Raw genomic sequence first — 14,491 nt, forward strand, 5'->3', positions numbered from 1 at the left:
TATAGGGCAGCCCATAGATGCTTGTACTGAAGCCTGTTAGGGTTATTATAAACAGATGAAGCAGCAGCCTGTTGTCAAGGGGATCCAGCAGATGCAATACAGGTTGGAGAAGGAAAACCTTGCAAGGCTTTGAGCAAGAGACAATTCTTTTTCTTCATCTCTATTGCTTTGTCCTGGAGGTTGGGCTGTCCTACTCAAACTGACAGAGCAGAACAACCAACAGTGGCAAGTAAAGTGTTTCAGCTGGACAAAGCAAAGAGGCCTTGCTGTTGCGGCTTCGCTCAATGAAAGCTACCACTTTCACAAAGTAAGCATCAAATCAGCTCCATATTAATGTAATAGAGTTGCTACATCAAGTCTCAACAGCACAGGACTTTAGTTTTTTTAGTTTAAAAGCCTAAGAGAGTTGGGAGGTTGGTAGTTGCCTTAGCTTCCATTTTAACATGAAGCTAAGGCAGCTGCATTTTACTGTGTTCTCTGCTCTAGGACAGTGATAGGCAGGATCAGCCACTTATCCCCTTGGGTGAGGTCTCAATATAGGCTATGATTTCTCCACTACCATGTTAAAAGCACTCACGCTACCCACATGTAAAGTTATCAAAGCTTGATAAATCTTTATCCCTGAGGAGCACCAGAAGCTGATTTTGTGCCCTCTTACAGCCCATCACAACAGGAGGTAAACGAGGTAAAAAAATTAGGTTTAAGCTAATGTGTTCTACCTCACACGTGCTGTGAGGTGAGAAGCTGTACACAGTCAATTTTTTAAATATTGTGAAAGGAAGAAGCACAATCAGCACTTAGCTCTGCAAGAATTCCCAGAAATATCTTCACATCAAAGTAACTGCAATGCAAATTCTTTGAGATAACTTTCTGGATTGTTTTTATTTATTTATTTATTTATTTCATTGGTTTGGTTTGGTTAGGGTTCCTCCCCAAAAGAACCCTGTTTTGCTAGGCATTACCAAAGCTCTCTGAAACTATAACTTCGGCATGGGGTGGATGCAAAAGTATTTGGCCAGGATAAAAGAGATTCAGAAATTTTTTCATGTAGTGCTTCCTGAGATTGTATCAACTACAGTTACAGCTTCTGCACAATGCTCTTCTAAGTGCTAAATTGAAAAGGTTTCTGTGCTAGTTAGTTTGCTATTGTTCAGAGTTTTGTTCCCAGAAGAAAGATGACTTTACCTTCAAAGACAAGTACACAATAAAGTCTCTTAATATTTTTCTATGCCACAGTTACACATAAAACAGGAAGAATGCCAAACCAGGTGATGTCAGATGGATTAGCTGCTTTGAACCAAACAGTTCACATTACTAAAGATAAGAGGAAGCTTAAATTCAAAGTTCAGAGTAGAGGCTGAGATTTTGCCCAACATGAATCAAATTACATGGGACGTTCAGAGGGCTGCGAAGACTAAAATCAGATCTTCATAGTCATTACCAGTGTTTGCGAATATCTGCCACAGCTTTTTCACAGTAGACTTTGTCTTTTATTTTCCTGAAGCTACATGCTTCAGCATTGGTGCCCTCCCAGCTAGGCAGGTTCAGACCAGGGACTGTAGGGCTCTCTGAGGATTGTCCAAAATATCAGAGAGGCTTGTGTGAGGTGAGACAATGAGGTTTCTGTCCTTACCACTCTTACCCATGTCACATCTGACCGCACAGACGCAGTGAATTGCGACGAAAGACTAACAACATTACCTCATGGGCTGAGTCCGCAGAGCTGTCTTCAAGTCTTCGACTATTTTATTTTTCATTTCTGTTTCTTCTTCGTCAAAAGCATACAAAGTCTGCATCTGTTCAGAAAATAAGATGACAATTAGGAAAGCTCGAGTTGCCTGAAAGGTAAGAGATAGGCCAAGAATTATGAAAAAGAACTCGCCCGTTAACACAGAGGTGTCTGTCGACCTCTCACCAGGAAAGCAATGCCTCAGCTACAAAACTGAATCCAGATGTGGCTGTTCATGTGGACTGGCAGCAGTGTATACCACTTTGCCACACTAGCTAAACTAGGCTTCTCGGATTACCCCAAAAAATCACAGTTGCCAGCTTGCCCGCAGAAAACTGTACCTAATTTGGAACAGCAATCTGCTGTGGTGATCTATGGATGTGTGAAGCAAAGTTTGTAGGGAGAGGCAATATCTTTTATTAGACTGACATGACTGGAGGGATTTGGGGGAGAAAAAAGAAAAAAGAAACACAGCAAAACAGACTTATGTGTCAGGTTTCAAAGCATAAAATCTTTTTCTTCAAGTGACTACACAGCCTGCAAGTACCTTGAATTACATTGTGTGTACATACAAGTTTGGCTTTTCTTCCCCATGTAAGTATATCACCTGTTTTAAGATACCGATGTTCCCTACAGACTTTGCCCTTGATAATGAGGAACATTTACTTCAAAAAGTGGAACATCAGAAAATCCCTGACCCTGTTTTTTAACAAGTTAACTGAAGTACATGAAGATTAGATTTTCCCCCAGTATGCATCTTGAGATAACTAGAGCTTGCTGTCAACTGGAACTGAAGTTGCTGTGGTCACTGTAAATTAAGCTGGGAGACAATGAGTGGAATACACACAGAAAATATGACTCTCAAAGTCATACAAAGCCATTAAAAAAAGTGGTATATCAAAAAAATAGAGTTCCAGATCTACACTCAGCGCTACTACCTACTACAACCTTGTCGTGTGAAGCAAAACTCTTCAGCACCCCTTCCCTTACATACATCATTCAGACTCACAAGTCCCATGTGTGGCTTTTTAAAAAGTCAAGACTTAATGGTCAAAATTCTTAGCCTATAGCTATATCTTCTTAGTCACTTGAACTGTAAAATGAGAGGATAAAGACTCTTTTTGGCAGGACTTCTTGTGGATATCACTCAGTGGTATCTGGAAAGCAGCTCTGAATCCCTTCTCAAATGAATAACCCAATTAAACTAGTATCATCTATCAGGGATCTAATATTATACCTCTCTGTGGTGGAATCTGAGTAGCTACAATTATGGTTCATTACAGCAAAATATTTCAGTCTTTATTTTACTGTTTAGCAAGCACCAAAGAAAACCTTCCTCTCACTGGAACTTCCTTTAACCTTCCCTGCCCCCACCACCAGCCCAACACCTCACTTCTCTTGGAAGTGCTCCCACTTTGCTTGCTTTTGCAAGTCATGTGATGCCAACACATGTCAGATCCTGAGGGTGGTCATTTGGCTACATGCCGTTGCTGTCTTATGCTGAACAGCTGGCATAGGGAGATGTGTTTAACTCTAGGGGTCCTCTCTCTGATCCATGCTAAAGTCAAATTCACTCAGTAACAGAGCAAGCTATTTCCTGCCCTAATGGAATGACAGAGCGCTACTGATGGAAAATGAGCTGATGATGTTTTATCTTTTGCCAGCATCCCCCGACAGCCAGAAACATAAATTGAAATGTTTAAGCCAAGCCATATATGATCCCCCTCTTCGAAAAATAAACAAATCCCGAACAGGCCTTATGGAATCTCAATGGCAGAGTTCTCGGGTGTGATTTGGGGCTTGATTTGTATTTTCTTGGGTGACAGCCCATCTGGTCATCTTTCCTTTGGCCCATAAATGCTCCTTTGAAAAGCTCCCATTCCTCCAATGGCTTAATTTCTCCTCTGAGCCACAGTGGGGGAAAAGTAAATGGATAGTAGGAGGGTGCTTAACAGTATTTCATTCAGAGCGAAAAAGGCCCATTTCCAAATGAAACAAATACAAATAATCCTGCCTTTACAACAGAGGGTGATTATGGAAAACCCCTTTTCTAAAGCTGCAGGCAGCCAAGAGCCCTTCAATTTTCACTCCTGTGTATGGCCAGGAACTCAAATCTTCATGCCCTCTCTGAAGACAGACTGGTCATGCATTTGCATTGTGAAATAGCTTTTGCAGCAAGAGTTATAGAAAACTCTGGGAGCTTTGTCCCTGGGAGACAAAAGGGAGGGAACTGTCATTATGTGATGTTGGATTTCGTTAATGTGGCTGACTGACGAACTGCTTTCCTGAAGTACAAACTGCACTCAAGGACTAATGTCTTCTGGGCTCAGGATGCAGCTAGTTACCATCAGTTAACCAAACCTATCAGGAAGGGGAAGCAAAATAGTGCCAGGTCCTTATCTGGTCCCTAAAAAGTGGTATACATAAGGCTTTTTTTTTACAAGCACATTTTGTATATTTAAAGTTTTCCGGATTAAGTGTATCACCTGGGAAAGTATAGCATCTAGTTACTTGATTTGCCAATTAAAAAGATCCAAGAATTCGTGGAAACAATAATTCATGTGGAATTTTAGGTGTAAAACTTCAGGTAGTGTAAGGAATTATTTTGAGATTTTGGCTGCATTTAAAATGAAACACTTAATTTTTTTTTAAAGTGAGTATTAATTTCCACACCTTATCATAATGGTTAACCACTCCCCAAAACTGCAGGAAAGGAAAATACAAGGACCATAACGACAGTATGCTGGAGAAAAAGAAAAAAAAAGAAACAAAAAGGGCATAAACTCACATCAGCAATAGACTGTATGACAGACCTAGTTCTACATAATAGTCTCACACATGTTAAAATAAAAAGGTAAGAAACAAATAAAATAAATAGTGAAAAGGCAACCTGGATGTTCTGATTTCTCATTATAGTCAGTTGAAATTCAAGGTGCAGCACATTTCTAACTACATTAAGGCTGAACTAAAAGAACATCTATAAATCACAAACTATAGATAGATGTAATTTAAAAAAACTTTTAAGCAAGTAAGTTTAAAGTAACACAAATGTCATCTAACTCAGATAGAAGAGACTGTTATCATCCACCTGCCAAATTCTGCTGAAAGATATGTACTTTTAACCTCCTGTGAAGCTGCTCTGCTTTGAACAAATGCTTTCTGAATCAAGGAAAAGGGCCTGGTTTCAGCTGTATTTATGAATCTTGACCCCTGTCTCACAGTCTTGACCGAGCCATCTCTCCAGAAGAGCTGGATCTTCAACTACCGTTCACCTGAAAGTCTCTCTGTGGAAATGCATATACAGCCAAGATCATAAAAGCAACACAGTGCTGTCAGAACTTTTCCTCCCCAGTAAAGTGAGAGCTGTGTTTATTTGTGCTGCCAAGCAGACAGTTACATGGGGTGAGGAGGGCAGGAGGAGCACAGGGAGGATATTAACAGGGCAGCTGCTCTGTTTTCAAGAAAAAAAATTTTGCATGTTCATGAATCAGCAGAAGATGACAATGACATTGATAATGGAAACGGTCTTAATTGTGGGTGTGCAACCTGTGCACATCACCAGTAGTATTTACAGAATGTTGACATCAGAGGACTAGACAAATTTGGAGGGTCCTCTTTCTAAATTAGACATCATTAGCAGTTGCCCCTTTCTCTTAAGGACTGGTCTAGAAGACAATCTACCAATGTGCTACTCAGCCCCTTCCTTTCAGTCTGGAGGATGGGACAGTGCCTCCACAAGGATTTCACACTACGGACTAGTAAAAAGATACAGTTTTGTTGTCATACTCTCTTGTGAAAATTGAGTTTAAAAACTATTAAAATCTGAAAAGTCATAGTAACAGAAACAATTGTGGGAACAGAACTGTGTCTAAAATGCATGGCTTTTTGAACTGGATCAGGACTCTGTGACCTAAAGTGCTTCCTAATACAGTGGTCTAAGGTTACAAGTAGGGAACGTCAAACATGTCAGGAATCACCACACGCTCTCAAACATAATCTGTGAGGGGCAGATATGATGGTAACACTGCAACGGGTCTTCCAAGAAAATAATTCCCGAGTACAGGAGCCTTGGCCTGCTGAAATCCACAGAAAGATACCTAATGATACCAGCAAGATAAAGGAGCCATTTCCACACTATCAGTGAGTAGGAAGAACATTTTTGCCAAGCTAATATATAAAAAAAGAACTTCGTAATTAAACAAAAGGATAAAGAAAAAGATGTGAAAGCTACATATAAAAAGATTCTTATGCAATGAATTCACAGGAGATGAAAGAATTCAATTTTATTAAAAGCAGGATCTAAGGCATTTGAAACTAACACTTCTGTGATTATTACTACCATTTCAACAATAATACTTCTTGTAATATTTCTAATTAAAATATTGCAATACCTGATAGTGCCCAAGAGATACAAACTGAAATAGACTAGACAGTGTCAGGAAGCAATATGAAACATAATTTTCTTTCACCACTTCAAAGTCAACTCCACTTGGATGCAGTTTAAAAATAATAAGTTCAAAAAAACCCACCACTAAATTTAGAACTGAAATTATATGGGACCTAAAAATAACTGTTTGAAAGTTAAAAATCTCAGAGGTCTAAATAATAATGAACAGAAAATGTCTTTTAAAGTGTGTTGGAGCTGGTTCTCAGCTGTATTACTCCAGTTTTCCGCTGATACAATTTCTGTGAAAGTCAGCTAAGTTTCACCTGCCTAAAAGTGAAGCAACTAAGTAGTAAATCAGAAGTAAGGGTCATAACTTTAGTGTGTCTTCTCAAGACTTCAAGCAGAAGAGTAAAATGTGAGTCTTGAAGCCAAATAAAAGGTTATCAATAATTCAGCATTGGCATTCAGGCATGCAAACAACATTACCAGGACTAGTGTTTATTGGTGCTCTTAAAACATGTTTAAAATTAGAAACATAGGCCAAAATATAGACTCATTCCATGGAACTGCTCCAGATTTACAACAGTGGTGTGTATACATATTCACTCCAGGTTTACATCAAGATCATTTAAAGACTAATCCAAAAGTCACTGAAATCAATGGAAAAACTTTAGTAGATTCAAGAGGCCTTGGATCAAGTCCTACCAGAAGTATTTGGCTCAGTGACATTGCAAGGTTTCAGACTAACTTTTTCGTCTTAATGGCCCTTGTAGAGTAAATTTGTTCAGTCAGGAAGTCAAAGCACAGTGTCATGCCAGTCAGTAAAGCTCAATGTGTTTTCTCAAAACAAGTCCATGTTCTTTCTATTCCATTACTCTGTCCCATGAAAATACGGCATGAAGGTAAGGTTATAGTTTTGTTTATTCGTGACTCTCAGTAGAAAGCAGTGTTTCTTTTATCCTCTTACAGTGAGTGATTATAACTTGTAAACCTTAAATTGTTTTACTGAGCAAGACATATTTCACCAAGAAAAATGCATCATTATTGACACATTCAGCATCCATTAAGACATTATTTTAATTGAATTATTTTATAGCTCATAACCACAATACAAAAGGTGCAAAGAAACCTTTAGAAATCAAAAATAAAAGCATAAGTTAACAAGCAAGATGTGCTATCTAGGATGCTAGGAACAGAATCCTATTATCATTTCTGCACAACTACCAACTAAAGCTGAGTAGACTCTGTGCATGAGTAACTGGAGGCAAAATTTGACTACCAAAATCAATAAAATGATCAAATTTACAAATGCAAAATCTACCATAACAAAGGATAATGGTGTATGCAGGTGTTCTGATTCTACTGGATGCTTCAGAGGAAGAGACATTCTATACAGCTGTTGAACAAGGAAAAATAAAGAAAGTTTACTTCAAATACCTTGCTGGTTTGTATCTAATGTCTGAGGTGTTACAGCCTTATGTTCCTCTATTTATATGCTCTTATATAAGCGGATAAACAACTACCTTTTCTGGAATTCTTCTACTAAACTAATAGCCCAAGTGTTATTTCGTAGACATTTCAATTTGAAACCATACAACAAAACTTTACCTAATTTTCAAATAGTTGCTTTTCTGATTCATCAAATAATCTCTTGAATTTTCATTCCAGACACTAACTTGATTGCCTTCAGAGCTCAGTATTGGAGAAACAAAAACTGGAAATATTTATGGTTCTTTCTAATCTACTGTTCTGCTAGAGCAGGGCTGTTTCTGAATCCACATACTCATCTTCTTTTGAAGTCCTATTTTAAATCAGTTACACATTTGGAACAAAATTCTTCTCCTCTTGGGATTTCTTCCTAAAGAAACACATCTCTGTGGTAGGAAATCTTCCCTGCTTTGCAGGGGAGGTAACTTACTGCTGCCATGGAATTGATGCGGTCAATGTAGTAGTCTGGCCAGCTGGTAGCAAGCTTATTAGGATCTTCTTGTTCCTGAAAAGAAAGTTAAGCAAGGTTACACAAGTAGCCTCTACAGGATGAAATGCCACTCTAAAACCACCTGGGATTCTTCACTGCTCTGCTCTTTACTATGTTATCTCCCCCATATTCTTGTATAATGCACATAGATGTGTGGCATTTATTACAAACATTTCTGAGAGCGTAAAGTTAGCACTGTCACCATGGTGTGTCAGATAAAAAGAATCTCCTTCAGCTGAGATCATTAAACACAGAACAATAAAGTTTGATGAAGAAACAGTTATCTTTGGCATCTAAGCAACAAACCTCAGTCCCTTAAACATATTATGTTTCCCAGTAGAAGGATAGCCCATTTACAGATAGCAGGTTTATATTTTTTAGCTTTATATTGACAGATCTTATAAATTTTGGCTTCTTTACTGCTAGGGTGATGTTGGAATTCACCAACAAAGGGGTTTAACATCTGCTATGGAGAAAAAAAAATCAAGTCATGGAACCTGAAAAGAAGCCAAAAGACTTCACTGTTTTGATGTGATAAACAAAAACAGGTCCAGACTGGACATTAGGAAGCATTTCTTTACCAAGTGTGTGGTCAAACATTGAATAGGCACCCTAGAGAGGTGGTTGATGCCTGTTGGTATTTAAAAGGCATTTGGACAATGCCCTTAACAATCTGCTTTAACTTGGTCAGCTCTGAATTGGTCAGGCAGTTGGACTAGATGAACATTGTAGGTGTCTTCCAACCGAAATAAGTCTATTCTATTCTATCCTATCCTGTCAAGTTAAGCAAAATGTCAGAACATCCAAAGGAAAAAAACAGCATCCCCTCAATTACAGTAGAGTCAATATTAATCCTTCCCTCCCTACTTCACAAATAATCCACCTTAAATCCTCTTCACTAGACTAATCTCAATCAACCTTCTAAAAGAAGGACAGGAACCAATTCTTTCTCGTTCCTTGACTGCTCAGTGGAAATGAGATTTCCTTCTACTAAGTCTATTTATTTGTAGATAGGTGTAACAGTCATGGGTAATATAAGGATTGGTTTCTAGGATTCTAATCTCCCATTCTAAACTGCTGTCATAATAACTAATATTAAGTCTCCTAGCATATGATTGGAGATTGAACTAATTAACTCATCCTGAAGGTGTCCAAAGACATATGAAGACCGTGTGGATCTCACCAATGCTCTCTGTGCATGAATGCTAGGAAAGCTACTCTGGAAGATATGCATAAAACCACTAAAAGTGTAGGTCTATCAGATCACCTCAGCTATTCCAGAATATTTAATTTAGAGATGAGAAACTGCTCTATGTGCTATTAAGCCACATTCAGAAAACACATTGCTACCTGACAATTTCCTGCCAGGCTACACACCAAACAACACATGGCAGCAGTTCTGTACAACTCAAAATCTTCCTATTTAGAACTAAAAATAAAGTCATGACTGAGATTTTCATCTTTCCCTCTCTTTCTTCCACTGGTTTTTCAACACGTAAACTAAAGAAGCATCTCCATTCACCATACTGAAAAGTAGCTTTGTTCTCATCTAGAAAATGACTGCAGAACAGAATACCAAGACAGGTCATATAATTATTTTTCAAACCCTTGTATTCAACTGAACAATTAAGAAGAGCAGAAGATTGAAACCAAGCATCATACAATAGAATATCTCTGTATAAAAAGTATGAAATGCTGGCAAAGTGGTAAGAGATACCAAGTACATCCACAGTTGCTATGCCCCCACCACCTCATGATAAATTAAGAACAAGGTGACATTACTCAAATTAAGTGAGAAGTTCTGCTGATTTTCCTTACTTTTTTTCCCTTTCCTGACTACAACGAGCAGGCATCTGGTGGACCCAAATCTATGTCAAATAGCACATTACAGAAATATGCAACCCCCTACCAACAGCCAGTTGGAATTGCCACACTACATGTTATTGGTAGACTGCCCTTTTCTGTGCAGAATAATATCTAGTGGCAACCATAACCCTGACAACGGTTTCACACTTGGCAGACCTTAACCTTCTATGCAAAAATTAATATATGACCTTGACAATGGAAAAATAAATAAAAACATACAATAAATAAATACAGCATCATTTTTATATGATAATCTTATCACCCTCAAAGAGAACAATAGAGATGAGGAGCCAATCTAAAAGTAGTGAAGTAAGGTCACTCCGCAGGGAACCAGGGTGAGCCACTGATCTGAAGGGCAAGGAATGCTCGTGTGCCCTTCCGAAATTTTTCTCTGCAGACAATTATAAAAGTCCTAGTGACAGCTATAATTGTTTGTGGACTAGATGTGACAAGAACATGGAATGCATGTATTCTCTATACTTCTGTCTCCATTCTGAATTCCAAGTAAAGAAACAAACATACATAATCAAAGAATGCCTGAATTCATCCTTTGTATACCAAAATAAGCTACAATACTTTTTCTCCTTAAAATTTGTTAGGGAGAAAAATGCATAAATGCTGGAATGGTACAGCTAACATTTCTAGATGTCTGTGTTAGATATACAGGCCGAAAAGCATCAGGATAGATATAACAAAAAAATCAGAATTCTGACTAATTTTCTACCTGAACCCAAACCACTAGAAATCTCACAATTAGAACCAAGGAGAAGACGACTCTTATCTCCTAAAGTATATCTGTATATGCAGTTAGCTTGACAATTAAGGCATGGTCCTTGGTATATCCCATTTTTGACCATTCTCCATCCACTACAAGCTGGTCTGAACTCTGAGTCTGCAAGTCCTATGGTTAGGATTTAATTAAAACTGGGAGAAAATTTGTTTCAGTGGAACACAGTAAGCGTAAGATTTTTTCCTGAATGAAAGCCCAGACTGAAGATGTACTGCAGATTCCTGAGGTTAAAAGAGTTTTAGCAGATACTTCACAATGCAGTTCCTCACTTTCTGAGGTTGTTTTGGTCTAGAAGCATATTAAGCAGAAGAGTCCATTCAATCTCAGTGGTATTCTACATCCCCTGCTCACACCAGAATTCTGTGGCTGTTAATGTGTGTTTTACTTCACTAGAATAAATAATTATGTACTTACAACCTGGCACTCTATTTCAAATATGAAGTCCCAGAAAGCTCCTTATACTCAGGATGAGCATAGAGATTTTTAATCAGCCCCATGAAGTCCTTAGGTGGCAAAGTGTTATTTATAGCAGTCACCTGGGCAACATTTTGAAAAGACAGTCAAGTTCACACATGTAGCATCAGAGTAGTTGGAAAAAAAACCAACAAAAAAACCAAACCAATAACCCACATTTAACTGCCTAAATAATGTGAGTTTTGCCCTTGCTAAGAAATTGCTGTACTAGGCTTTCTCTCAGAGAGGGAAAGATTAGTCGAAAATAGAAAGCAATTCAGGGTGTGTAGTGTGGGGTGCAACAACAGGATGCTGGTTTCTTTGTGTTTTGTTTCTAATATATTCAGGGGTTTAACCCTCAAATAAAATCTCAGAGAAAACTGCAAAGCAAAATTATGATAATGACAAAACCCTTCCCTTGCTGCAGGAGACACAGAGAAGGAAAAAAACCCAACCAAAGGAAAAATAATGAGGCTCTAATATATAAAGCCATATAGGTATCAAAAGCTGGAAACAATAACCCATCTGTATAAGGGAAAACATTAGCTGAAGGAATCTATTAAAGTAAAGCCTTCTTTTAGCTCCTTGAATAGTGTAAATATTACATTAAAAAACAGGCGTCAGCTTGTAGACTTTATAAGGGGCCATATCATTCTTCACTGGAGTAACAACTATGTAACTGCTGTGAAAACAGGATCTTGATACTATACAAGCCTGCAATATAGCCAAGGTATTATACAGGCTTTGACACTAATTTGGACAGGCTCCATGACTTGGTGGAAAGTGGAACTTATGACTTCATCCCAAATAGGACTTAATGGAGTTCTGCAAGTATTTGGACCATCTGAACCAACCAAAAATGAAAGAAAATAAAGCAAAGAATTGTGGGCACAGCTCAGCTTATCCCAAAAACCTTTTTGCAAATCCTGGGAGACCTGATCCATCAGGCAAGCTGTTTCTAGAAAGCAGAGACTTTTAGTGGATGCCATGTCAGTGGGACAAGCATTTGCCATAAGAGACTTAAGCAAGCATTGTGGACCACTGCCTTTGTTGCAAAACATTTTAACAAGAAGTACCAAACACTAGTGTTACAAAAATCATGTGGAAATGCCAGATATTCATGGCTGAGTGGATTAGAAAAATGAAAGACACTGTTTATATGGTGAGTGTTTCTTTCGAGATGGTTTCAGTCTTGAAAGAAACAGCACAGGAAAAGCCTGTACAGTAACTGCCTGCATTGAAGCTCTTTTGAGGTGAGCACTGGGTTTCAGTTTCCAGTGATGAGACATTGCTGTTTTACTCTGCAGCAAAATGACTGCAAAAATGCTGAGAAGTTCTCTAGAGCATGTCCTGAAAATCTGAGCACATCAAAGCATTAATAAATACATTAACAAAATTAGCAAGACTTTACAAGTCTTCCTTCCTACAGGTGGAAACAAAGAGGCATATATGCTGACATGGCAATTAAAACTCATCCAGGAAAACAAATTGTCAGAATTAAGAACACTGCTTTAACACTGAATCCAGCACTCTCTCATTTCCACCCTCATTTACACCAAGGTGCTTTTATTCAATGTAGACAACTACCAGCTCCCTGAGATCAGCAGATGCTTGCCATCCCTGGGTGTCCAACCACTACATGGACTTGGCCACTACCTGCACACACGCCCATGTGATAAATTGCCAGGGATGATGACTCAAGAAGCCCTTCTAACGTGTATACTATAAAATAACACTTCCTCCCTGAACAGATACATCGAGAAATGCATCATGTGTTATGGATGTCATAGGAAAAGCATGGGTACTATTGTCATGACATCTCATCTGTTCATTGGCAACATGACTTCCTTCTCAAATCTGTCTCTTCAGAACAGCCAACAGCTGTTTTACACTGTTTAGAACAGAATGGGAACAAGCCACACACCTGATGCTGGGAAATGTGGTTTTAAAACCTTTCTTGGACAAGAAGCCATGATATTGTTCATTAGACTCCTCTCTATATCAATAAAAACAGTGTGCAAACACAGATGAAGAATAGGAAATGAGGCTATGGTAATATAAATTCCTGTTCAAGCTTGTTCACTGCATCGTGTCCAGACACTGTATGCTCAAGTTCATACTTAGGTCACAAAGAATTGCATTTTCTTGCAAAAGCTACATTAAGGTTAGTGTGACTCCTCCTATGAAAAGCCTTCATGCATCATTCTGGTACATCACAAAGCTGAAAGAAAGGTTATTTTCCTGGTCTGAAGGGTCAGCATCATCACATACAGTTCAGAAAATACAAATCATAGAGTTCAAGTCATTACAAGAAATATATATGATTTAAGAAAAAGTGAAATATGTCATTTTATCATACTGAGTAAGCCCCTGTAGTTATTTTTTTTCATATTTCCCATTAAAAAGCAATAGTAATGGAAATCCTGATTATAAATAGCTGGGTATTTTTCAGGTTTTTTGTTTTGTTTTTCTTTGGTTTGTTTGGTTTGGTTTGGCTTTTTTTAATGTCAGTTCACTTTAACATGACTTTCATCAAATGAGATGAAAGCTTTGCTGGATAAAGATTCTCTGTTTCTGGTTGAAGCCCTCACATACTCTTCACAATAACAGCTTAGCTGGTAAAAGGTTCATCTGAGATGTTCAGGATTCAGACTCGTGTCCGTGTTCCGTTTCAAAGTGACATGCATGACCCTTGCTCTTCACACGAATATTCTGTCCACTAAAAATAAGGTGGAGTTTTTGTTTGCTTGAAGGCTGGAAGATGGTTATCACTGGTGCTTGATTTCCCACAAGAGCTACTCTTTTCCCTTCAGAGACGTAAAAATTCAACTCCTAGCATCATCTGTTATTAATGCCAAATACAATACAATCTTGTAACACCTGGCACTATGCACTGACAAAGGTCCTTAAAGAAATTAATGTATTGTGTTTTTTTCAGCAAGATCAGCAGAAACAGGGAAAACGGGATACAGACAATTACACAGTTCCCAGTTACACAGGAAATCTGTAGCACAGCCAAGAATCAATCCACACTGAAATTGTACTGCACTTCCATCCAAATCACCATTTTCCCTTTTTTCATGACTGACCTACTGACTTTTCTTCACTTTAAGGAGTTCAGCTTTCAAAGAAACATTTACTTGTTCATTAACACACTGTCCATTCTACTGGCTATATCTCAGTTCTGAGCAGCCAAAGTTTCACAAATAAAAAGTAGTTTTATTAAAAGACAGAAAATGTGTTTGATCTGCTGTGGGATGAAATGCTAATCCAGAAGTGGAGCTAAAA

General features: G+C 38.2%; 1 protein-coding gene across 4 annotated transcripts in view; it reads right to left on the reverse strand.

Moving 5' to 3' along the window:
• DAAM2 (dishevelled associated activator of morphogenesis 2) overlaps nt 1-14,491 on the reverse strand; it is a 202,283-nt gene that overhangs the window by 70,770 nt on the left and 117,022 nt on the right. For all 4 annotated transcript variants that reach the window (XM_032681445.1, XM_032681447.1, XM_032681444.1 and 1 more), the window contains exons 4-5: nt 8,035-8,109; nt 1,702-1,796 (exon numbers count right to left, since the gene is read on the reverse strand). In XM_032681445.1, coding sequence (XP_032537336.1) covers nt 1,702-1,796; nt 8,035-8,109 — 170 coding nt within the window. The remainder of the gene's footprint in view (nt 1-1,701; nt 1,797-8,034; nt 8,110-14,491) is intronic.

Source organism: Chiroxiphia lanceolata, chromosome 3 (genome assembly GCF_009829145.1).
Source record: "Chiroxiphia lanceolata isolate bChiLan1 chromosome 3, bChiLan1.pri, whole genome shotgun sequence".
Taxonomy (NCBI): Eukaryota; Metazoa; Chordata; class Aves; order Passeriformes; family Pipridae; genus Chiroxiphia; species Chiroxiphia lanceolata.